The 26195-nt window shown below is 41.3% G+C and overlaps 1 protein-coding gene across 1 annotated transcript in view; it reads right to left on the bottom strand.

Moving 5' to 3' along the window:
- The window catches only part of LOC139401164 (low-density lipoprotein receptor-related protein 1B-like), a 430219-nt gene that overhangs the window by 203505 nt on the left and 200519 nt on the right, over positions 1 to 26195 (bottom strand). The window contains exons 8-12 of the mRNA XM_071145604.1: positions 13228 to 13450; positions 9700 to 9889; positions 9306 to 9449; positions 7759 to 7995; positions 6781 to 6961 (exon numbers count right to left, since the gene is read on the bottom strand). Coding sequence (XP_071001705.1) covers positions 6781 to 6961; positions 7759 to 7995; positions 9306 to 9449; positions 9700 to 9889; positions 13228 to 13450 — 975 coding nt within the window. The remainder of the gene's footprint in view (positions 1 to 6780; positions 6962 to 7758; positions 7996 to 9305; positions 9450 to 9699; positions 9890 to 13227; positions 13451 to 26195) is intronic.

Raw genomic sequence — 26195 nt, 5'->3', positions numbered from 1 at the left:
GGGGCTTTGGTGACAAACCGATAGAATCCAACTGTTCCAACTGTTAGAATCACATTTGGCAGCGGTTACAGCTGTGAGTCTTTCTGGGTAAGTCTCTAAGAACTTTGCTCAGCTAGATTGAATAACATTGACACACTATTATTTTTTTAATTATTCAAGCTCTGTCAAGTTGGTTGTTGATCATTGCAAGACAGCCATTTTCAAGTCTTGCCATAGATGTTCAAGATGATTTAAGTCAAAAATGTTACGAGGCCACTCAGGAACATTCAACGTCATCTTGGTAAGCAACTAATTTGTCTCCCAGTGTTGGAAAGTAGACTGAACCAGGTTCTCCTCTAGGATTTTGCCTGTGCTTAGCTCTATTCCGTTTATTTTTATCCCAAAAAACTCCCTAGTCCATGCCTGATGACAAGCATACCCATAGCATGATGCAGCCAGTACTATGCTTGAAAATATCAAGAGTGGTACTCAGTGATGTGTTGTGTTGGATTTGCCCCAAACATAACACTTTGTATTCAGGACATAAAGTACATCTCGTTGCCAAGTTTTTTGCAGTTTTACTTTAGTGCCTTTTGTTCAAACAGGGTGTTTGTTTCGGGAATATATTTATTCAGTACAGGCTTCATTCTTTTCACTCTGTCATTTAGGTTAGTTTTGTGGCGTAACTACAATGGTGTTGATCCATCCTCAGTGTTTTCTCCTATCACAGCCATTAAACTCTGTAACTGTTTTAAACTCACCAATGGCCTCGTGGTGAAACAGAGTTAGGAAGGACACCTGTATCTTTGTAGTGACTGGGTGTGTTGATACACCATCAAAAGTGTCATTAATAACTTAACCATGTTCAAAATGGGATTTTCAATGTATATAAACCTCCCTGGTCTTTGTGGTTGAATATGCTTGAATTCACTGCTCGACTGGAGTACCATACTGTTATGACGTTGGCCTGGGGGGTAGGTTTATGACAGTCATAAATACCTCTTCCCCCCTTTTTCCTCTCTCTACCCTACTGAGGTTACAGTAAAACCCTTGGTTAATATAGAGATTCTGGGAACATCAGAAGGTGGGGGGAAATGAACTATATTCCGGTAATGCGTCCAATTGAACATATCAAGCCAGAATATTCACATCCGACTTATTGAATATGATGTCAGTTCGGTTGTCATCTGAGACATTCTCATCAATGATAAGATGACAAACTCTACAGTGGAAAGTCTACACATCAGAGTTATCGGATTCACATGGAATTGTTGTTCAATTTAAATGTTTGAATATGAAATTATTCGTGATGGGATGAAATGTGATTTTAGCTTCTAAAATGTGAGATTTGGGTTTCATAAGACCGGGCTCTGCTCAATCAGTGGCCCACCCCTGTGAAGGGACATGGGCTATAAAACTTTTCAAACACGCCCTCCTCTCCCTTCCTATATAAGCCCTTGACAACAATATAACTTCCTGTTCCGAGGATGTAGGACGATGGTCCTATGTCAGAATGTTTCAGATAATAACTACAGAACGAAGCCAACATCAGCGTGAGCTTTGGTTGCGAATGGTATGAACTTTGAACTCTTATTCACTACAGAAGTGATACCTCCTAGCCGTTGAGTTAGCAACAGCAGATGCAAACGAGGGTTAGGAAGGAACAGACAGAGTATCCCGTCTATCACCCAATGACGTTACTACAACGTATCCAATTGACAACCAGAGACATTTTTCAAAGGACTCGGTTGGGCAACACGGCCTTCCATCTACCACCAACCTACCGAAGCGCAGCTCAGAGTAAATATTTATTGCATTTTCAAATGGGCGGTAATTTAGAATGCATAAGATACTGTATTTACGATAGCACAGCTTCTTCCCTTTGTTCCTCAGTCTTCCCGCTCTTTCACTCAAACCCAGCCCTTTTCTTTTGTGTAACAAGCTGTCATACCTGTTCCGCCCGCTAGGGACGTTTTCCTTTATGACGTCATTTGTAATCAAGTTATGATTTAATTATGTGTATGTGTAATTCTGTGTCATTAGTTAGGTATTTAGTAAATAAATAATTAAACCCAATTTTGTATTGCTGATTCAACTTATGAGCCAGGGTTCGTGCAGATAACCAAGAATTTACAACTTTCAGATGAGACTGAATTAAGATGACGATTAATATTGACTGCTATTATTTATTCGGGAAGATAACAGCTCTATAAATATAATTTTGTGGTGCCCGTCTCTCTAGTTAATTACATTTATAGCATGTCATATCACTTAAACCGGCATAGCCAAAGACACGACAATACATATAATTGTATGTGTGGGGTACAGAGATGAGGTAGATATTAAAAAATCATGTTACACACTATTATTGCAATCCATAATATATATCCATGCAATATATTAACATAACATGCAACTTATTAGCATAACAAAGTGGTTGAATACCTATAAATGCAAGACATTTCAGTTTTTCTTAATTTGTAAAAAGTTCTGAAAATATAATTCCCCTTTGACATTATGGGGTATTGAGTGCAGGCCAGTGACGACACCAAATCTCAAATTCAGGCTGTAACACAACAACATTTGGAAAAAGTCAAGGGTTGGGAATAGTTTCTGAAAGCACTGGACATACAAAATTGAAGACACACCACATAAACATTGACCCAAACATACACAATTCACCATACACCACTTAATCTTTGAGTCCATCTTCATCCCCATATCAGAAACCAGGTCCTGCTTTGCATCATTATCTTTTCAGGGGTTTACTCAGCTATTCCCAATGGACTTGTGATATTTGAAAAGCGGTTAGGTCAATGATTTGACATGATCTAGTGGTCTCTAGTAACCATGCTTAAGGGATTTGTATCCTCTGAGTGTTACTGCTGGGCTGCACAGCCTTTTCTGTCTCATCAATGATGGAGTTGCCTGCTACATGTGCGGTACATAAAACAGAATGTGATAGAGGGCGAATCAAGCTCTCTCTGTCACTGCAAGTCATCTCCATGACCCAATGAATAATTCAACACACACACCACATCATTCACTCCTTGGCTAAAGCTCTGTAAAGCAATATCCAAAGCAAAAGTGTGTGTGTTTGTGCTTGTGTGCATGTTCAAGAGTGTGCGCACGCAAGAGAGACTGTGGTAGGGAAAGAAAAATAAAGAAAAATACAGTAAGTGATTGAGACAGTAAGTCGGCAAAGTTAATCCCTATCATGTTAACACAGACTGGAGTTGACATGCAGAGAGGGAAATATAGCTCGGAAGAACAGAGGAGGATCTGAAAAACCACACATTTCACCTGAGGAGACAATATCTGGTTCTGCTGATTGACGGGCCAATGGTCACTGACAACCCCAAACCACAATTTAATAAAGATGTGCCAACCCGTCACTGAGAAGCTCAGTGGTTAAAGTGATTATTCCTCCGTTATGATAACAAAATAAATTAAACCCCCTGATGTAGGAGGAATCATGTTGTTGCAATAATGTAATGTGTGGTCGATGAGAACTGTGTGAGCTTGTTATCTGTGTCAGCCAATTGTGACACAATAAAACCTGTAGCTTATGTCCCGTTGAAACTGCTTCCGGCTGCTCACATCACGTGCACCTGTTGCTGAGGTGAGAGATAACAAGGGAAAGGAGCCTTGGCCTAGCCCAGCTAGCAATGAGGAATTTTCCCAGAAGCGGTCATCTTCCGGGGGGCCAGAACTGATTGAATCGCCCGGAATTAGGTGTCGGACTTGGCCCGGAATCAAAATTACTGACTGCCCAGAATCAGCCCAAGTACGTCGTGCCGTTTTTGACTACCGGAATTCAGCTGACTTTGCCGGCATCCTACCAGAATACCCCCATAAGCGGCCCAATGCAAATTTAAATAAATGTATACAAAATGTTCATTGTATTTTTTGATCACCGAAACGTTTTGAAAATATAGAAAACTAAATAATGAAATGTTAATTATATAAAGCAGCCAGGGTAATCATCTGCATCAGTAGCCGCAATCGAGAGTAGCCCCAATTGGGACAGATAATTACCACCGGAATTGGCCCGAGCCCCAAGTAATACATTTGGTCCAGATAAGTCACACCGGATTCAGCCCGAGGACAAGTACATTAGAGTGTCTAGTTTTAGAAACAGACGCCTCACAAGTCCTCAACTGGCAGCTTCATTAAATAGTATGCGCAAAACACCAGTCCCAACGTCAACAGTGAAGAGGCGACTCAGGGATGCTGGCCTTCTAGGCAGAGTTGCAAAGAGAAAACCATATTTCAGACTGGCCAATAAAAATAAAAGATTAAGATGGGCAAAAGAACACGGACACTGGACAGAGGAACTCTGCCTTGAAGTCCTATATCCCAGAGTCACCTCTTCACTGTTGACGTTGAGACTGGTGTTTTGTGGGTACTATTTAATGAAGCTGCCAGTTGAGGACTTGTGAGGCATCTGTTTCTCAAACTAGACACTCTAATGTACTTGTCCTCTTGCTCAGTTGTGCCACTCAGGAGTGGCCTCCCACTCCTCTTTCTGTTCTGGTTAGAGCCAGTTTGTGCTGTTCTGTGAAGAGAGTAGTACACAGTGTTGTATGAGATCTTCAGTTTCTTGGCAATTTCTCGCATTGAATAGCCTTAATTTCTCAGAACAAGAATATACTGACAAGTTTCAGAAGAAAGTGCTTTGTTTCTGGCCTTTTTGAGACTGTAATCAAACCCACAAATGCTGATGCTCCAGATACTCAACTTGTCTAAAATTAGGCCACTTTTATTGCATCTTTAATCAGAACAACAGTTCTAATGATCAATTAGCCTTTTAAAATGATAAACTTGGATTAGCTAACACAACGTGCCATTGGAACACAGGAGTGATGGTTGCTGATAATGGGCCTCTGTACGACTATGTAGATATTCCCCCCAAAAAATCTGCCGTTTCCAAAAGGAAAAACCAAAAAGGCGAGGTGCAAAACTGAATTTAATGTGGTAAGATACGTTTGTACGTTCGACCTGTTTGTATTTTCTCTATAAACAATGACTTGACTTTTGCCTACTTTTGATATTACCCTAATAAAGTTCACAAACGTTTGTGAAAGTTTGCTGTGGTATGGCGATTATTTGGCTTATAAAGGCCTATAAAGGCAGTGAGCACCAGAGTTCCAAATTACTCCCGACAGTTGAACTTTAGGTAAGGAAGAATGTTTGAGGCCTACCAGTTACTACTTTAATCTAATAATATACTGCTTATCTTTATAAAAAAAATATTCTGATGGAAAATTAACAAATTAGTCTCCTTCTATATGCCTATATCTGTATAGCAGTAGCAGCCTATCTGACAAGTAGCCTACAAAGAAATACATGTCAGTGTCGGGAACATGGCGCTCTATCTTTCTCTCGGTTGCTCTAGTGCTAGGCTTAAGCTTCTCTTCCTATATATTTACATTTTAAATATTAATATTATACAGTGGTCCTGTCACAATCGTCGTATGGAGGGGAACAAAGCACAGCGTGGTGTGAATACATTCTTCTTTATTAAATGAAGAACACGAAGAAAACTTAAACAAAAACAACAAAAACAACCAAACGAATAAGACGACCGTGACCGCTATATAAACAATGTGCTAACGTGCAACATAACATAGACAATAACCCACGAAATACCCAAAGAAGATGGCTGCCTAAATATGGTTCCCAATCAGAGACAACGATAAACACCTGCCTCTAATTGAGAACCAATCTAGGCAACCATAGACCTACATAAACACCTAGATGGAAACAACCCCATAAATCTACAAAACCCCTAGACAGTACAAACACCCTAGATGAGACAAAAACACACATATCATCCATGTCACACCCTGACCTAACCAAAATAATAAAGAAAACAAAGAATACTAAGGTCAGGGCGTGACAGGTCCACCTAGGCCTATAGGCCTACAGTATGCATGCAATGCCCTGAGGCATTTAGTGCTCAAATCTCTGACAGCTGAACCAGTGAGGTGGACAATTATTGTTTTAGGGAAGTAAAAACAATTGAAACAATAGACCATAAAGTTTTGAATATGCTACACATCGAAACACAACAAATATTTTTTTTGTTATTTGTTATAGGCAGATTTTAAGGACATGTAACTGTGGATCATTTGGTCAATATCACTTGATTATTGAGGGAGTTGGCAGCGCCCGGTCTGGGTTTCTTTCTCTTTCTACTCTCGGATCTGAACAGGACTCTCAGGTCCAAACCAGCACGGGTCTGTTTGGGTCTTTTTTTCAGAACGAGTCTTATTCTCTTCGGGTACATTCTGAACAGGTCAAAAAATAAAATAATATATGCATATTGGGTCAGGTAAGAAAGCCACGTATCCATTTCAGAATGGTCCAACTTTTTTGACCAGTGAAGACATCTAATGTGCAGTAGCTAGCTATTTCTGAGAAGGAAATAGCATGTCAAGGCCACCTAACTAAAACCATTTTAAATGTGAACTTCAATGGGGTAACGCCAGAGTTGGGATGTCCCAAGGATTCCGGATAGCATGCACCCTCCCAGAATGGGTCCAGATGCTTTATGTGCTTTTCTACTGGAACACCCAAAGACACTAATATCCCTGACCCTTTTCTCATGCGTTTGTTTCTTTTTTTAAAACCAGCATCACATGAGCTGTGCATATTCTCTTTTCTGCAAACAATCCCTAAATAGATATGTGAAAACACAACTCATACTTTCAACCATATTGTTCTTTGACATCAGGGCATTTGTGAAACTGTTGTTGTATTATACAGGTGTTGTATGATTTGGCCCTGTGAGCTCACCTGTTGAGGGGATCCACTACAATGGCTCGGGGGTGAGACATGTCCCCCTCCAGAAGAGTCTTCCTGGTTTGAGAGGCCCTCTCCAGTCTGGCCACACTGATAGTCTTCCTGTAGCCATCATTGGTCCAGTAGAGGTTATTACCAATCCAGTCCACAGAGATCCCCTCAACATTGTCCAGGTCTGCAAGGTGATGGAACACCAATGTTATTGTTATCTGCCCCTGACATGACGTTCTTTTTTTTCTCAACTGTAAACGGATCCTTTAGAAAGTCTATTAACTGATGCATACAGACAGCGCAACGTTGTTATCATTTTGATGACTAATACCATTCACAGAGATGTATAGCTAAGAAAAATCAATCAAAGTGTTCCTTTAGTCAAGGAGACAGGAGTAAAGATGCTTCATATAAAGCAGGGATGGGAAACATTGATCGGGGTGGGGTCCACAAAAAATCAGAACTCATGATGGGCCGCTGTGGCTCGCGGGTCTGCGTAACCACATCCATACCCACACATGCAGTCAGATTCAGGCCCTAGCCTTTTGGGGGCCCTAGGTACAATTTTCTTGGGGGGGAGTTTTAGAGTTCCTTTCCTGCGATTCTACACATTTTGCCATAGGGTGGAGAGAAATGTTTAGATAGCTGGCTAAACTAACTTACCTATATAAAAAATGTTAGCTGACATGGGCTAATTGAGTGACTGTCACTGACGGAAGGAAGCAAAAGGGGGATACCTAGTCAGTTGTACAACTGAATGCATTCAACTGAAATGTGTCTCCTGCATTTAACCCAATCCCTCTGAATCAGAGAGGTGCGGGGGGCTGCCATAATCGACATCCACATGACAAGAAAAAAACTGCTGATGCACAACTACATTTCGAAATTGCACCTCGTGTATTATATTATTCCTAATTGATCCTTGGGCCTACAAAAGTGTGGCCCATCGCTGATATAAAGTATAATCAAAAATAAACCCACCATCTTTGAGTACCGTTTCCCGGCTGTTCCCATCTATTTTCTGCCGGCCTATGAGGAAACTGGTGGTGTCAGCAAAGTAGATTTGTCCTGACTCTGTGTGGTAGTCGATGGCTCTGGGGTTGACCAGGTCCTCGATCGGGACCATGTGCTCATCACTGGACTTCACATTCATGTCCAGGCCTCGGATGACCCCTGGCCGACCTTTACCATAGAACAGGAAGAGGTCGTTTTTGGGTTCTAGAATGCAAAAAAAGAGAAGGGTTCTTTACTCTTTACTCTACTTATTGTCAGTTAATTGGTGCAATTCTTCAATGCTGCTGATCTCAGAATTAAAGCCTCTAACATTCCACGTTGTCCTAATCTGAGACGGCCAGGCTCATCTATTCTCCTTGATGGGAGAAGTAATCAGTGCTAATGACTGTGTCACCTTCAATCACATTTATGTTGCAAACTGGCATTGCAGTGAGAGGGAGAAAATGGCTAAAGAACACTGAGAAAGCAGTAGTCTTGTGAGCCATAATCAGTGTTTTTGCGCGAGATAGCTTGGCCTGAAATAACTATATGAAAGTCAGGCGAGAGACTAAAAAGCGAATGTTAACTTCTAATGCACAGACATGAACATTATCTCATTTGAAAGGCAAAACTGAGGTAGCTCCACCCAGCACCAGTCACTCTGGGGGTTCTGGGTGGGACCCTAGGGATCCTCCAGGGCTACAAAGAAAGAACCAGACCTCTCCTCACTCTGCCTCTACCCAGGAGACCATACTGCCGTGTGTAAGACAGACCACACATGTATCACTTCAATTTATCATCCTGTGAGGGAGAGTCAGGCTACCCCAAGAGACAATTAAGCATTGTATGAGACCCAGATCACAAACCCCATGACTGGCTGCGATGCGGTATGAAGAAGCACAACCATTTAGCACTGAATCTCATTAGGCTAAGGGAAGAGAGAGCCGGTGTCATCAGAATATCTAGCAAAGAGGTATAAATCAAATGTGTCACGGAGGGAGAACGCGGCAAGGCGCTCCGCTACGCCCGATCGAAATACGGTGGACCTCTGATTGTGTGATCAATTTGATCTTCTGCTTTTATTGTCAACTACAAAATGTCCATGGATTGATCATCAAGCTAACAAATGCAGACGATCTTAAAACTCCATTATGGCCATAATGAATCACGACTACTGACAGGTCAATAGTGGGACATAATTTTCAAATGGGCAAGTCTCAACCAGCGTTTGTCTTCATCACTGTCTATCTGACTATCTGAGGCAGTGCGATATACATGGTACATGTAGAAGAGATCCTCACTAGTGTCAACAGAAAGACCTATACAGTATGCATGACACACATCCTGAAATATCTGAGATACTGTATGTGGACAGAAACACTGATGGCAATACAAAATAGGTGTTAAAGTGATAGGACACACTTTAGTTTGAGGGAACTAAATTTCATCCTTCGTACCTTGTTTTTATACAGTGCTTTCAGGAATATAGGCTATGTTAATAACATAATGGGATGAGGGACAGATGTGACACTGACTTTTGCAGTATTGTCCGTCGCTCCCCATACTGAAGCCTGTCCGACATCGACAGGTCCTGGACTTGTAGCTACCGCTCAGCAGACAGATGTGGGAGCATCCACCTGGCTTTCCATACAGGTCCGTCTCACACGCGTGACTCCTAACTAGAGGATGGGAGGAGTAGGGAAGTCCATTAGCGACTCATCAAATATAACTGCAACACGATGGTTTGACCATACATTAAGTGAAGCAGAAAACTCTCAGATTCACAAAACATTTGTCACATGTAGGCTACAGATACATTTGACACCAGCAAATTTGATGCAGAAATCACTGAGCTTGTGCGTCACAAGCACTGCACATTTGACACCAGCAAGCAAGCACATTTAGTAACCTGACAAACATGTCCTTTACCTTTTGGCTGAGTGAGTCTGTGGTAAACACGAATTGCTCCTCTGGAACTCCCCAGGCTGGTTAGTGTCCTGGGTTCTGTGGTGTTAAACCGATGGATCTTGAAGATGTCCATGGTATTCCCAATGGAGGGGTCAGAATGAGTGGCATACAGGTAGTTCTCAAAGACAGCTAATCCATGGATGTAGGACACCTGAAACAGAGAAGAACAATACATTGACATGCAACATAAAAAAAAATGAAACCCCGCAAAATAAAAACTTGTATTACACAAAACAACTCTGTGAGCTCCAGGATCTAAGACTCAGGATATATGGTTTCCAGTTTACATAGAGTCCAGTGAAGTTCTTTCAGGGCCGTCAAGGTATCTACTTGGCGGGGATATACACGGCTGTGAATATAATCGAAGAGAAATCTCTTGGGAGACAATGCGGTCGGCATTTGATTGTAAGGAATTTTAAGTCAGGTGAACAAAAGGACTTGAGTTCCTATATGTTGTTATGATTACACCATGAGTCGTTAATCATAAGGCATACACCCCTACCCTCCTTCTTACCAGAGAGATGTTTGTTTCTGTTAGTGCAATGCATGAAGAAACCGGGTGGCTGTACCAACTGACAACATATCTCGAGTGAGCCTTGTTTCGGTGAAACAGAGAATGTTACAATCTCTGACGTCTCTCTGGAAGACAACTCGTGCCCTGATTTCGTCCACCTTGTTGTCTAGAGATTGGACATTGGCGAGTAATATGCTCGTAAGCGGTGGATGGTGTGCTCGCCTTCTAAGTCTGACCAGTAGGCCGCTCCGTCTGCCTCTCCTGCGACGACCGAGTTGTTTTGGGTCGGCCTCTGGGATTAGATCCCATGTCCAGGGTGGAGGTCTGATCAAAGGATCCGCTTCGGGAAAGTCGTATTCCTGGTCATAATGTTGTTAACTTGACGTCGATTTTATATCCAATAGTTCTTCCCGCCTGTATGTAATAACACTTGAGATTTTCTTGGCTAACAATGTAAGAAATTATACATAAAAATACATTACTATACATTACTGCACACTTTACTAAGGACCTGAAGCTAGGCGACCATCTCTGTGGGTGCCATCTTGCTTGTCATATTCGTCCTCTACAAGTGTGTTTTAATACGTATTTGTGAATTGGAAATTCGTTTTTTTGCATATCGCAACTCCCGTGAGACACCATCGGAAATGGAGTGTGGGGTCACAGCCAGGATCTGCTATCATCAATGACAAACCCTTAAGGAATTAGGGTTAAATGCCTTTCTCCAGAGCACAGACAGATTTTTCACCTTGTCGCCTTGCCCTCCACGCTACACTTACTATGTCGAAACCCTCCATGTGCGCACACACGCACACGCACACGCATGCGCACACACACACACACACACGCACACACACACACACACACACACACACACACACACACACACACACACACACACACACACACACACACACACACACACACACACACACACACACACACACACACACACACACACACACACACACACACACACAGGACAGGGTTGGGTGAGTAGTGTTCACAGGAAGTGAGCCTAAACCCACTGGGCCTCACCTTAACCCTGGGGCGGAAAAACATGTGGCACAAGAAAAACAACAACCAGGAAACTAGTAAACCATCATGTTTTTAGGAACACAGTTTGCTTCTAATATTAATATCAGCCAGTCTATTTCAAGGCTGTGTAATTTTTGGAATTCACAAAGTTTTTGGTAATACTAATGGTATTCACTAAGTTAATGGTTTATATTTAGGATGTTTTTTTTCTCCATTATTTCAAACATTTTACATGTGAAGGCCACAAGCAGGACCAGAGATAATTACAGACATTTGTGATAATCTGAAATACCCAAAAGGGCCACTAGATGTCTTGTGATAGATATATAAAATCCTTCAAAATTCTGGTAGTCTTTTGGTAAACTTTGAAAGTTTCCAGTAATATACCCTCCCTTTGCAACCCTATTTATGACTCAACCTGCATACTGTATTGTATTTTTTGTATTGGGTTGAACCCTGGGGTGTATGAGCTGAAATCTAAATGGAATAAAAATAAAATGGATTTAGACGCAAGACTACATCTTCTGCCAGTAGAAAAAGTTAAATATGTCTTTCATTTGTTATGGAGATGATATGCAGAGGTCTGCTGAGGCCACACATTTACGAACAGAAAGAGGCATCATTATCCTAAGAACACCTGCACACACAATAAGGTGTATTTCATATGCCTTGGCCTCTTTCTTTCCCTCCATCATTATAGCCTACAATATAAGTCTCCCTCACACTACAGCAGGTCGCTTTCAAGGAGCCTCCTTTTGAATAATAATATTCCCTAATTAGACCTATCCTTCTCCAAAGTGTAGTACTGTAAGAAGGACCAAGGACTAAGGATAATTTGTAAGCGCCCTCATCTCACATCCTCTAACTCATCCACACTAATGAATATCCACCAACACAGCGATAGCTTATGCAGTATCCCAGTGAAATCCATATTCAAGCCATATCAAACCTTTTGTCTGCAACCCAAATGGCACCCTATCCTTATATAGTGCATTACTTTTGAACAGGGCCTATAGGGTTCTGGTCAAAAGTAGTGCACTACTGTAAATAGGGAATATGGTGCAATTTGGGATGCATACCTTGTCTCTACTCTACAGTAACTGTCACGCCCTGATCTGTTTCACCTGTCTTTGTGCTTGTCTCCACCCCCTCCAGGTGTCGCTCATCATCCCTGGTGTATTTATACCTGTGTTTTCTGTCTCTCTGTGCCAGTTTGTCTAGTTTGCCAAGTCAACCAGCATCTCCTAACTCCTATTTTTCCCAATCTCTGTTTTTCATAGTCCTCGTGGTTTTGACCCTTGTCTGTCCTGACACTGAATCCGCCTGCCTGACCATTCTTCCTGCCCTGACCTTGAGCCTGCCTAATGCCTTATTCTGTGTTGACTCATACCTGGTTACTGAACCCCTGCCTGTCCTGACCTCGAGACTGTTTAATGCCCTGTACTCTTTTGGACTCTGACCTGGTTTATGAACGGTCGCCTGTACCCGACCTGCCTAGTGCCTACCCCTTGTGTTATAATAAATATCAGACCTGAACCATCAGCCTGCTGTGTCTCGCCTTGTGCCCTTATAGCAACATGGGCAAGATAAAAAATCATACAGTAGCTAGAAGAAAGGAATAATCAGTTGCACTGAAATGCCCTCCCAACTAAGTCTAGTTTTAGAAAGATGTTACTGTAGTTGTCTGTCTGTATTAAGGAAGGTTTGATATCAGTTTTGTGTTTTGTGGGATTTGAACCCACAAGCTTGGTTTGGTAGCACCATGCTTTTAACCACTGAGCCGCAAATTGGACAAACACATTTCAGATTGTACCCTCACATTATCCATATAAACATCCACAGACTAATATATGTGGTATGTAAGCTGTAAACTCAAGAAGACAATCATCAGAAGCAGAGCTCAGCTCAGCAACAACAGAATGAAGCTTGACACTCACTTGACTCCGCTGGATGACTGCATGCCTGTTCTTCCCATTGTAATCCACTACTTCAATGTAATCCAAGTAGGAGTCTGCCCAGTACACCAGCTTCTTGACCAAGTCTAGGGCCACGGCTGTGGGTTGCTCTGTCTTGTAATCCACCAGTCTGGTTCGGTTGGTGCCGTCCATGTGGCACCGCTCCACCTTGGCTACGTTCCCATAGTCAGTGAAGAACAGCATCCTGTATGGAGATGATAAAGACATTTGTATAAATATGCCACTTAGCAGATGCTTATATTTAAATTGACTTACAGTAGAGTGAGTGAATACATAGTTGGCATAGTAGGGGTATGTGATGCCTGCAGGACTTGAACCCGTAACCTTTGCGTTGCTAGTGCCACACTCTAACCAATTGAACACAGGTTCCAGGAAGAGAAATAACAGTAAATATATGCTTTACATAAGCACATTAGATAGCCCTTTAGTGTAAATCATTGTTGAGGATTTCTGAATACTGTATTCTGCCTTTTCCTGTCAATAAATTCCCTGGTTTTCCCGAAATCCCGGACGGAAGATTCCCAGAAACAGGAGGGAATTATTGAAAGTTCCCAGAATTTTGTAACTCTAGTCGTGCTTATATCCACCAACACAACGATAGCTTATGGTTATTCATGCCCGGTGCCTTATTCATTCATGGTTATTATTCAGGCATATCCACACAACTTTTTGTAACCATTACTGCACAATTACTGCATTTTAACGCCAACTACCAAGGACAGTTATAAATGAACTCGAGTGACTGTACAGAGCCTACAGGTATACAAATTGAAGGAGATGACATTAATAAAAATGTATACGGTACTGAAAACAGATACTTCAAGAAGAATTGTGACAAAACCCATTGCTCAAGGTCTAATTGCAGGCATAGTATGAAAAGAAAGTTAGCCCATTGAACCTTATCATTGTAAGTCTAATCAATTAAACTATTCATTTCCTGATTCTATCTACATGTACCGAAAAGGAAATGGTGTATTCAGGGCCAGCATGGTATTGTAGTGTTGTATGGCTGTCTAAACAAACCTCCCACGAATACCCACTTTTAAGCAGTCTATAGCCAGTTCGTTCAAGGAATCACCTCTTATAAAGTATCTAATTGGAAATCCTTTTGCTTTAAACCAACCATTCAATGTGTAGTGCCATATACCTAATAAAAGGAAGACAAAATGTATTCACAAATCTGTTTTTTTTTAAAGACGGAAAGAAAGCGGCAATACAAACTCCAGAAGCGGGGCACTGGGAGTCTCAGTTTATTCTCCTTTCTTTACATGAGCAGTATTGCAAAGAAAGTAATTGATAAGTAATTTCCCCCAAATTCCCAGGTTTTCCAGAAATCCCGGTTGGAAGATTCCCAGAATCAGGTCGGAATATGCAGGAAACTCAGAACCCTCCAATCAGGAGTTTTAGAAAACCAGGGAATTTTGAGAAAGTTACCGGAATTTTGCAACCTCTAAATTGATGTGGAAGTATCAGGGCTGCCATGCTCATGGTTTCATTGTGGCTCTCTGAGGCATACAGCACCAGGCCAGAGTGGACGATAACAAGAGAGAGAGACAGTCAGGGAGCTGAGGGGAGCTGGAGCCAGAGAGCCCACTTAATCCATACAAGTCAAGTCAGGAGAGATATAGTGGTGACCTTTGAACCCCGAGATACATGCTGGGATGAAAAATAGCCTCCTTCAGCGAGAAAAACAACTCCCTGAACAGGTGAGCCTCTACGTGGCATACCAATGATGGGTTTCTGGGATTAGGATTGTTGCTGATACAGTACAATTAGGAATTCAGGAGACACAACAAGGTGTGTAATTTACGTTGAAACAAACATTATGAAAATAATCCTCTGTCATGATGGTCTTTGCAAGTCTTATCTGAAGTCTATTTTCTTTCCCATTTGTAAATGTATTTTGTGAACATTTACAATCGTTTTTTAGAACCACAAGAAGCAGGTTTCTCTTCAAAACATCTTAGGTTCATGCAGTGGGGTGACATTTAGGTTGAACCATGACCTCCATCAAACAGACAATGACTACCGGCTCATTATACACATAATATATCAAGGTATTGTTGCTTTTATATTTTTATCCATGGATTGTTAAATAACCATGAAAGATGCTGTAGATATAGGTACTGAATAGAGAAGCTGAATCTACATTCACTTTGTGGTTTCAGTGACAATTAGATTGAAAAGATAACAGTCCTCCTGCTCTCCACATCTCCAAATCGGAAGTGGTTACATCCAATCATCCAATTCCTCACCTACTCAATCCTAACTTGGAGGCCTGCACTGCAGAGAAGATACAACAACAGATAGTATGAGGAGAGAGCCCACTTGGTTTCATATTGTTGAGGATGTATTTATCTAAAGCGTTTAGAGTGGTTTAAAGTACGTACAGTGCCTTCAGAAAGTATTCAGACCCCTTGACTTTTTCCACATTTTGTTACGTTACAGCCTTATTCGAAAATAAATAAATACATGCAAATCTCCATCAATCTACATACAATACAGGTTACACGCAAAGCAAAAACAGGTTTTCATATTTTTTGGGGAAAAAAAGAAAATATCACATTTACAGTACATAAGCATTCAGACCTTTTACTCAGTACTTTGTTGAGGCACCTTTGGCAGTGATTACAGCCTTGAGTCTTCTGGGGTATGTATAATACTATGATACTATAAGCTTGGCACCCTTGTATTTGGGGAGTTTCTCCCATTCTTCTTTGCAGATCCTCTCAAGCTTTGTCAGGTTGGTTGGGGAGCGTCGCTGCACAGCTATTTTCAGGTCTCTCCAGAGATGTTCGATTGGGTTCAAGTCCGGGCTCTGGCTGGACCACTCAAATATATTCAGAGTCTTGTCCCGAAGCCACTCCTGCATTGTCTTGGCTGTGTGCTTAGGGTCGTTGTCCTGTTGGAAGGGGAACCTTCGCCCCAGTCTGAGTTACTGATTGCTCTGGACCAGGTTTTCATCAAGGATCTCTGTACTTCGCTCCATTAATCTATCCCTAGATCCTGACTAGTCTCCCAGTCCCTGCCTCTGAAAAACATCCCCACAGCATGATGCTGCCACCAACAAGTTTCACCGTAGGGATGGTGCCAGGTCTCCTCCAGACGTGACGCCTGGCATTCAGGCAAAGACTTCAATCTTGGTTTCGTCAGAGCAGATAATCTTGTTTCTCAAGGTCTGAGAGTCCTTTAGGTGCCTTTTGGCAAACTCCAAGCGGGCTGTCGTGTGCCTTTTACTGGGGAGTGGCTTCCGTCTGGCCACTCTACCATAAAAGCCTAATTGGTGGAGGGCTTCTTCTGTGGAGATGAAAAAACCTTCCAGAAGGACAACCATCTCTGCAGATGGTTGTCCTTCTGGAAGGTTTTTTCATCTCCACAGAAGAACTCTGGAGCTCTATCAGAGTGACCTTTGGGTTCTTGGTCACCTCCCTGACCAAAGCCCTTCTCCACTGATTGCTCAGGTGGGCCGGGTGGCCAGCTCTAGGAAGACTCTTAGTGGTTCCAAACTTCTTCCATTTACAAATGCCAGAGGCCACTGTGTTCTTGGGGACCCTCAATGCTGCAGAAATGTTTAGGTACCCTTCCCCTGATCTGTGCCTCGACACAATCCTATCTCTATCTACAGACAATTCCTTTGACCTCATGGCTTGGTTTTTGCTCTGAAATGCACTGTCAAACGAGGGACCTTATATAGACAGGCGTGTGCCTCCCCCAAAAAAATCTAAATGAAATCTAATTTTATTTGCCAAATGCTCTGAATGCAACAGTTGTAGACCTTACCATGAAATGCTTAGTTACAAGAACTTAACCAACAATGCAGTTCAAGAAAAAGAGTTGATCAAATATTTACTAAATAAACTAATTTAAAAAAATCGAATCAATCAAAAAGTAACACAAGAAATGTGCAGAACAATAATGATGCTATATAGAGGGGGTACCGAGTCAATGTGCGGGGGTACAGGGTAGTCGAGGTTATTTGTAAAGTGACTATGCATAGATGATAAACAGCAAGTAGCAGCAGAGCAGCAGTGTAAAAACAAAGTGTGTGTGTGTGTGTGTGTGTGTGGGGGGGGGGGGGGGGGGGTCAATATAGATACTGTAGTCCGGGTGGCCATTTGATTAGTTGTTCAGCAGTCTTATGGCTTGGGGGTAGAAGCTGTTAAGGAGCCTTTAAGTCCTAGACTTGGCGCTCCGGTACCGCCTGCTGTGCGGTAGCAGAGTGAACAGTCTATGACTTGGGTAACGAGTCTTTGACAATTTTTTGGGCCTTCCTCTGACACTCCCAAAGATATAGCTCCTGGATGTCAGGAAGCTTGGCCCCAGTGATGTACTGGGCTGTACGCACCACCCTCTGTAGCGCCTTACGGTCAGATGACAAGCAGTTGTCATACCAGGCGGTGATACAACCTGTTAGGATGCTCTCGATGGTGCAGCTGTATAACCATTGAGGATCAGGGGACCCATGCCAAATCTCCTGAGGGAGAAAAGGTGTTGTCGTGCCCTCTTCACAACTGTCTTGGCGTGTTTGGACCATGGTAGTTTGTTGGTGATGTGGAAACCAAGGAACTTGAAACTCTCGACCCGCTACACTTCAGTCCCGTTGATGTTAATAGGGGCCTGTTCGGCTCTCCTTTTCCTATAGTCCACGATCAGCTCCTTTGTCTTGCTAAAATTAAGGGAGAGGTTGTTGTCCTGGCATCACACTGCCAGGTCTCTGACTTCCTCCCTATAGGCTGTATCATCATTGTCGGTGATCAGGCCTACCACTGTTGTGTCGTCAGCAAACGTTATTTAATTTAATTTATTTGTATTTATTTATTTATCCTTTATTTAACTAGACAAGTCAGTTAAGAACAAATTCTTATTTACAATGAAGGACTAACCTGGCCAAACCCTAACCCGGATGACGCTGGGACAATTAATGATGGCGTTGGAGTTGTGCTTGGCCATGCACCTGAGCTCAATTTCTAGTCTCATAGCAAACGGTCTGAATACTTATGTAAATAAGCTATTTTTTGTATTTAATCCATTTTAAAATAAAACTGTAACGTAACAAAATGTAGAAAAAGGGAAGGGATCTGAATAATTTCTGAATGCACTGTATGTTCCACAATCAAAATGAAAAGGAACTCAAGGCCTCACTATACTAATAAACATAATTGTTTTTTTGTTTTTTCTTTAGCCTATTAAAACCCATTCTCCCATTAAAATATGATGATGGAAAAATATGCCCCCTCAGTCAGTATTAATTGTTTGGGAAGTTAGAGCGTAACTAAAACTACCACAGGCAAGATTGAACAAAGTTTACCCTCATTTCAATTCCCTTTCTGAGATCCTTTTAACAGTGGGAAGGCTAGACCATATCCACCAAACCTTTCCAGAAGCAAAAAGTAAAAGAATAGCATTCCTTTCCATGAAAGAAAGAAAATAATCTAAACAGCAAAATAAAATGGAGGGTGGTGTCAGAACATATTCTGTAAACATTGCACCTCATGCTGTGCTGCTATCAGCTATCACCAAACTCCCCAATTTATTTTTGTTTCCACACCACTGCCCTGGGCTGACAGACCCTCTCTGCTCTCTCCTTCACCAGAAACATCTGTAGCCATGTCTCACCAATTAAAGAGAGAGGAGCCCAGAAAAATGCTTGCTCCTGATAACCAATCACACCCAGCTCCCTGCTCCCCCGACGGTCTTGCACACACACTCTCCTCCTACACCATCATCCCTCAAAACACATGCCTCGTCAACAAAAAAATCCTGACATCCGTGAGTGCATGCATGTACAGTTGAAGTCGGAAGTTTACATACACCTTAGCCAAATATATTTAAACTCAGTTTTTCACAATTCCTGACATTTAATCCTCGTGAAAATTCCCTGTTTTAGGATCACCACTATTTTAAGAATGTGAAACATCAGAATAGTATTAGAGAGAATGATTGATTTCAGCTTTTATTTATTTCATCACATTCCCAGTGGGTCAGAAGTTTACATACACTCAATTAGTATTTGGTAGCATTGCCTTTAAATTGTTTAACTTGGGTCAAATGTTTCAGATAGCCTTCCACAAGCTTCCCACAATAAGTTGGGTGAATTTTGGCCCATTCCACCTGACAGAGCTGGTGTAACTGAGTCAGGTTTGCAGGCCTCCTTGCTCGCACTCGAATTTCCAGTTCTGCCCACACATTTTCTATAGGATTGAGGTCAGGGCTTTGTGATGGCCACTCCAATACCTTGACTGTGTTATCCTTAAGCCATTTTGACACAACGTTGGTAGTATGCTTGGGGTCATTGTCCATTTGGAAAACCCATTTGCGACCAAGCTTTAACTTCCTGAATGATGTCTTGAGATGTTGCTTCCATATATCCACATAATTTTTCCTGCCTCATGATGCCATCTATTTTGTGAAGTGCACCAGTCCCTCCTGCAGCAAAGCACCCCCACAACATGATGCTGCCACCCCTGTGCTTCACGGTTGGGATGTTGATCTTCGGCTTGCAAGCCTCCCCCTTTTTCCTCCAAACATAACGATGGTCATTATGGCCAAACAGTTTTATTTTTGTTTCATCAGATCGGAGGACATTTCTCCAAAAAATACAATCTTTCTCCCCATGTGCAGTTGCAAACCATAGTCTGGCTTTTTTATGTCGGTTTTGGAGCAGTGGCTTCTTCTTTGCTGAGTGGCCTTTCAGATTATGTCAATATAGGACTCGTTTTTACTGTGGATATAGATACTTTTGTACCTGTTTCCTCCAGCATCTTCACAAGGTCCTTAGCTGTTGTTCTGGGATTGATTTGCACTTTTCGCACCAAAGTACGTTCATCTCTAGGAGAGAGAACGCGTCACCTTCCTAAGCTATATGACTGCTGCATGGTCCCATGGTGTTCACACTAAACTATTGTTTGTACAGATGAACGTGGAACCTTCAGGCCTTTTGGAAATTGCTCCCAAGGATGAACCAGACTTGTGGAGGTATACCATTTTTTCTGAGGACTTGGCTGATTTCTTTAGATTATCCCATGACGTCAAGCAAAGAGGCACTGAGTTTGAAGGTAGGCCTTGAAATACATCCACAGGTACACCACCAATTGGCTCAAATGATGTCAATTAGCCTATCAGAAGCTTCTAAAGCCATGACATAATTTTCTGAAATTTTCCAAGCTGTTTAAAGGCACAGTCAACTTAATGTATGCAAACTTAGAAGTTAAATAATCTGTCTGTAAACAATTGTTTGAAAAACTACTTGTGTCATGCATAAAGTAGATGTCCTAACCGACTTGCCAAAACTATAGTTTGTTAACAAGACATTTGTGTAGTGGTTGAAAAGCGAGTTTTAATGACTCCAACCTCAGTGTATGTAAACATCCAACTTCAACTGTATGTGTACAGTGCCTTCATAAAGTTTTCACTCCTCTTGACTTTTTCCACATTTTGTTGTGTTACAGCCTGAATTTTTTATTTCAATTTTTTGTTGCTGGCCTATACACAAAACCCCTAATGTCAAATTAGTTAATAAGAATTAAAACCTGAAATGTCTTGAGACAGAAAGTATTTAAACCCTATGTTATGGCAAGCCTAAATACTGTAAGTAAACATTTGCTTAACAAGTCACATAATAAGTTGCCTTAACAAGTCACATAATAAGTTGCATGGACTCTGTGTGCAATAATAGTGTTTAACATGATTTTTGAATGATTACCTCATTTCTATGTCCCACACATACAATTATCTGTAAGGTCACACAGTGGAGTTGTGCATTTCAAACATGGATTCATCCACAATTGGGCACCTATTGGTAAATGGCAACAAAAAAAATTGACATTGAATATCCTTTGAGCATGGTGAAGTTATTAATTACCCTTTGGACGGTGTATCAATACACCAAGTACTACAGCGATACGGGGGTCCTTCTGAACTCAGTTGCCAGAGAGGAAGGGATTTCACCATAAGGTCAATGGTGACTTTAAAACTGTTACAGAGTTTAGTGGCTGTGATAGGAGAAAACTGATTATTGATCAACAGCATTGTAGTTACTCCACAATACCTACCTAAATTATAGCATGAAAAGAAGCAAGCCTGTATGGAATAAAAATATTCCAAAACATGCACCAAAGTAAATCTGCAAACAAACGTGCCAAATAAATTTACTTTATGTCCTGAATACAAAGCGTTATATTTGGGGCAAATCCAACACGACACATCACTGAGTACCACTCTTCATTTTCAAGCATGGTGGTGGCTGCATCATGTTATGGGTATGTTTGTCATAGGCAAGGACTAAGGAGTTTTTCAGGATAAAAATAAACAAAATAGAGCTAAGCACAGGGAAAATCCTAGAGGAAACCTGGTTCAGCCTACTTTCCAACAGACACTGGGAGACAAATTCACCTTTCAGCAGAACAATAACCTAAAACACAAGGCCAAAAATACACTGGAGATGCTTACCAAGACAAATGTTCCTGAGTGGTCTAGTTACAGTTTTGACTTAAATCTATGCCAATATTTCAAAATGGCTTTCTAGCAATGATCAACACCCAACTCAACAGAGCTTCAAGCATTTTAATAATGTGCAAATATTGTACAATCCAGGTATACAAAACTCTTAGAGACTTACCCAGAAAGACTCACGGCTGTAATCACTGCCAAAGGTGATTCTAACACGTATTGACTCAGGTGTGTGAATACTTATGTACATTTTCTTTGTCATTTTCTATAAATTTGCTCAAATGTCTAACAACATTTTTTCATTATGGGGTAGTGTGTGTAGACGGGTCAAAGAAAAAAAATCTGAATTCAGGCTGTAACAACAAAATGTGGAAAACTTGAAGGGGTATGTTTGCATACCTTCTGAAAGCATGACATATTTGTGACTAACGTTCTCACAACTAATGATTGCCATGTCAAATAAACAGGCATGTTTGTCTTAGGAAGTAATTGCATTATAATTTCATGACGTTAAAAGGGAATGTTTGTCATTCTCCATGCAACCACAGTCACTTTAACACACTGCATAGATTCACAGTGAATCATAACAGACAACATTGCTATAGCAAAACAACACAGAGCCATTTCTTCTGAAGTTTTGAGTGTTAATGTCACATGCACAAGTACAGTGAAATGCCTTTCTTGCCAACTCAAAACCCAGCAATGCAGTAATTCATGTAATACAAAAAAATAACATAAGTTAGAACAAGAACACATAAAAATAATAAAAACACAAGAATGTAAGTAAGCATACTATATACAGGGTCAGTTCCAGTACCATATTTACAATGTCCAAGGATACTGGAGTGATAGAGGTAGACATGTTTAGGGGTAAGACGACTATGCATCAGGATATAATATGAAGTAGGACTGGGCGATATATAAAATGTATTTGATTATAAAAAAAAGTATGATTTAGCGCGATGTTCCAAATGCAAGAATCAAGGTTTTTCTTTTTTGTTCTTTTTGGTCTCGTCTCCTTTGCCCCTTCTGTGCTGTGAGCACTGGGCACCTTCCCACTTGCACACAGACACCATGCCCTTCCCCCTGCCACTCACAACAAATACAAAGATAAGTTCTTCCTCTAACAACAAGCAGTTTAAACTCTTTGTTTGCATTTGAGGGTTGGTAAATCAGAATCGGTCATATGGACACTGAAATGCTTAGAGACCTTATTTTACTGTAATAGACGAGAACTTAACATTTCTAACGTTACCCTTTTTATGTCTCAACTTCAAAATGTAGAAAAGAGCAGACGGTACTACACTGAACAAAAATATAAACACAATATGTAAAGTGTTTCATGAGCTGAAATAAAAAATCCCAGAAATGTTCCATATTCATGTAAAGCGTATCTCTCTCAAATGCACAAATTTGCTTATATCCATGTTAGTAAGCATTTCTCCTTTGCCAAAATATTCCATCCACCTGACAGGTGTGTCATATCAAGAAGCTGATTAAACAGCATGATCACAGCATGAGCATGATTACACAGGTGCACCTTGTGCTGGGGACAATAAAAGGCCACTCTAAAATGTCACACAACACAATGCCACATATGTCTCAAGTTTTGAAGGGAGTGTGCAAATGTCATGCTGACTGCAGGAATGTCCACCAGAGTTGTTGCCATAGAATTTAATGTTAATTTATCTACCATAACCTGCCTCCAACATTGTTTTAGAGAATTTGGCAGTATGTCCAACAGGCTTCACAACTGCAGACCACGTGTAACCACGCCAGCCCAGGACCTCCACATCTGGCTTCTTCACCTGCGGGATCGTCTGAGAGGAGAGAGGGGGGGTTCTGAGGAGTATTTCTCTTTGTAATAAAGCTCTTTTGTGGGGGGAAAACTAATTCTTATTGGCTGGGCCTGGTTCCCCAATGGGTGGGGACCTGGCTTCCAAGTGGGTGGGCCTATGCCCTCCCAGGCTCACCCATGGTTTCGCCCCTGCCCAGTCATGTGAAATCCATAGATTAGGGCCTAATTTATTTATTATTTATTTCAACTGACTGATTTCCTTATATGAACTGTAACTAAGTAAAATCTTTGAAACTGTTGCATGTTGCATTTATATTTTTGTTCAGTATAAAAAGGAGAGTATCAATGAACATGTTGTGGAAAATTAATGCTCAGTGTCTGTTACCGCTAGCTGTCTAGTCTGTTTTTATAAATGTACAATGAGTATAAAAAGACACACTTATATAAGGAATTGGCGGCACTTTCTCATTCTGAGAAATAAGCAACTTCTTATCCTGGTAGGCCACTTGATTTCAATATCTAAACAAAGTGAACAGGGTATGTTGTTCAAACAGTTGGAGACTGACAGTAAGGTCTATTCATAACAGTTTGTTCAACTGTTCTACCTTGTTAACACGCAAATAAATCCAAGTTGGCTAGACTTGAAATATAAAGATTACCTGGCTACTCATTACTTGGCCTTGTCTCGGGGTAGTAAGTTAGTGGCCTGTTTATCCCTTTAGTGGTGTGATGTTTGTGCTTTGCCAAAGTGGGTGAAGTTATATCCTGCCTGGTTGTCCCTGTCTGGGAGTAACTTTGGATGGGGCCACAGTGTCCCCCGACCCCCCCCCCCCGTCTCAGTCTCCTGTATCTATGCTGCAATAGTCTACATGCCGGAGGGCTAGGGTCAGTATGTTATATCTGGTGTAATTATCCTGTCTTATCTGGTGTCCTGTGTGATCTTAGATATGATCCCACTAATTCTCCCATCTCTCTTGCTCTCTCCACTCTTAGAGGACCTGAGCACTCGGACCATGCCTCAGGACTACCTGGCCTGTTGACTCCTGGCTGTCCTCATCCCTAGTCCACCTGGTCGTGCTGCTGACCCAGTTTCTGTTGTTCTGCTGCTGTTTCGTCCTCTAAATGCTCTGCTATGAAAAGCCAACTGACATTAACTCCCGAGGTGCTGACCTCTTGCACACTCTACAACCACTGTGATTATTATTAGACTCTGCTGGTATTCTATGAACATTTTAACATCTTGAAGAACTATCTGGTCTTAATGGCCATGTACTCTTAGAATCTCCACCCGGCACAGCCAGAAGAGGACTGGCCACCCCTCAGAGCCTGGTTCCTCTCCAGGTATCTTCCTATGTTCCTGCCTTTCTAGGGAGTTTTTCCTAGCCACCGTGCCTCTACATCTGCATTGCTTTCTTTCCAGGGTTATAGACTCGGTTTTCGTATAAGCACTTTGTGACAACTGCTGTTGTAAAACGGGCTCTATAAATACATTTGATTGATTGATTGACTAGCACATGGGCTTGTCCTTGAGATAATGTTTATGAGACCTGTGTTAATTTTTAAAATGTAACCTTTATTTAACTAGGCAAGTCAGTTAAGAACTAATTCTTATTTACAATGATGGACTAGGAACAGTGAGTTAACTGCCTTGTTCAGGGGCAGAACGACAGATTTCTACCCTGTCAGCTCGGGGATTCAATCTACTAGCAACCTTTTGGTTACTGGCCCAACGCTCTAACCACTAGGCTACCTGCCGCTACAAGAAAGCTAGTGCCTGCTACAAGAAGTTGGTTATTATTAGTGGATGTGCATTGTGCATGGTTTTGGTAAAATTAGTAACAAAAATGGCATTTTCATGGACAGACTTGAAAGTGATTATTGCAGTGCTTATTTTTTTTAAGCACGTTAAACTGTTTTTATAAAATAATTCAATTATTAGTGGGTCTTATTCTTGTGGAAGGTTTTGATTTAGCCTAGGTATAATTTTACATGCCCTCATTAGATTATTCCTGACTATTTCAAATGCAGTTTATTGACCTTTAACTGTGGAACAAAGCTTATTTAGAGAAAACGTAAAAAACACTCTACATATATACAGTGTCTTGTGAAAGTATTCGGCCCCCTTGAACTTTGCGACCTTTTGCCACATTTCAGGCTTCAAACATAAAGATATAAAACTGTATTTTTTTGTGAAGAATCAACAACAAGTGGGACACAATCATGAAGTGGAACGACATTTATTGGATATTTAAAACTTTTTTAACAAATCGAAAACTGAATAATTGGGCGTGCAAAATTATTCAGCCCCCTTAAGGTAATACTTTGTAGCGCCACCTTTTGCTGCGATTACAGCTGTAAGTCGCTTGGGGTATGTCTCTATCAGTTTTGCACATCGAGAGACTGACATTTTTTCCCATTTCTCCTTGCAAAACAGCTCGAGCTCAGTGAGGTTGGATGGAGAGCATTTGTGAACAGCAGTTTTCAGTTCTTTCCACAGATTCTCGATTGGATTCAGGTCTGGACTTTGACTTGGCCATTCTAACACCTGGATATGTTTATTTTTGAACCATTCCATTGTAGATTTTGCTTTATGTTTTGGATCATTGTCTTGTTGGAAGACAAATCTCCATCCCAGTCTCAGGTCTTTTGCAGACTCCATCAGGTTTTCTTCCAGAATGGTCCT

Source organism: Oncorhynchus clarkii, chromosome 3 (genome assembly GCF_045791955.1).
Source record: "Oncorhynchus clarkii lewisi isolate Uvic-CL-2024 chromosome 3, UVic_Ocla_1.0, whole genome shotgun sequence".
Classification (NCBI taxonomy): Eukaryota; Metazoa; Chordata; class Actinopteri; order Salmoniformes; family Salmonidae; genus Oncorhynchus; species Oncorhynchus clarkii.
The sequence above is the reverse complement of the archived record's forward strand: the minus strand, read 5'-3'. Positions and strand labels throughout refer to the sequence as shown.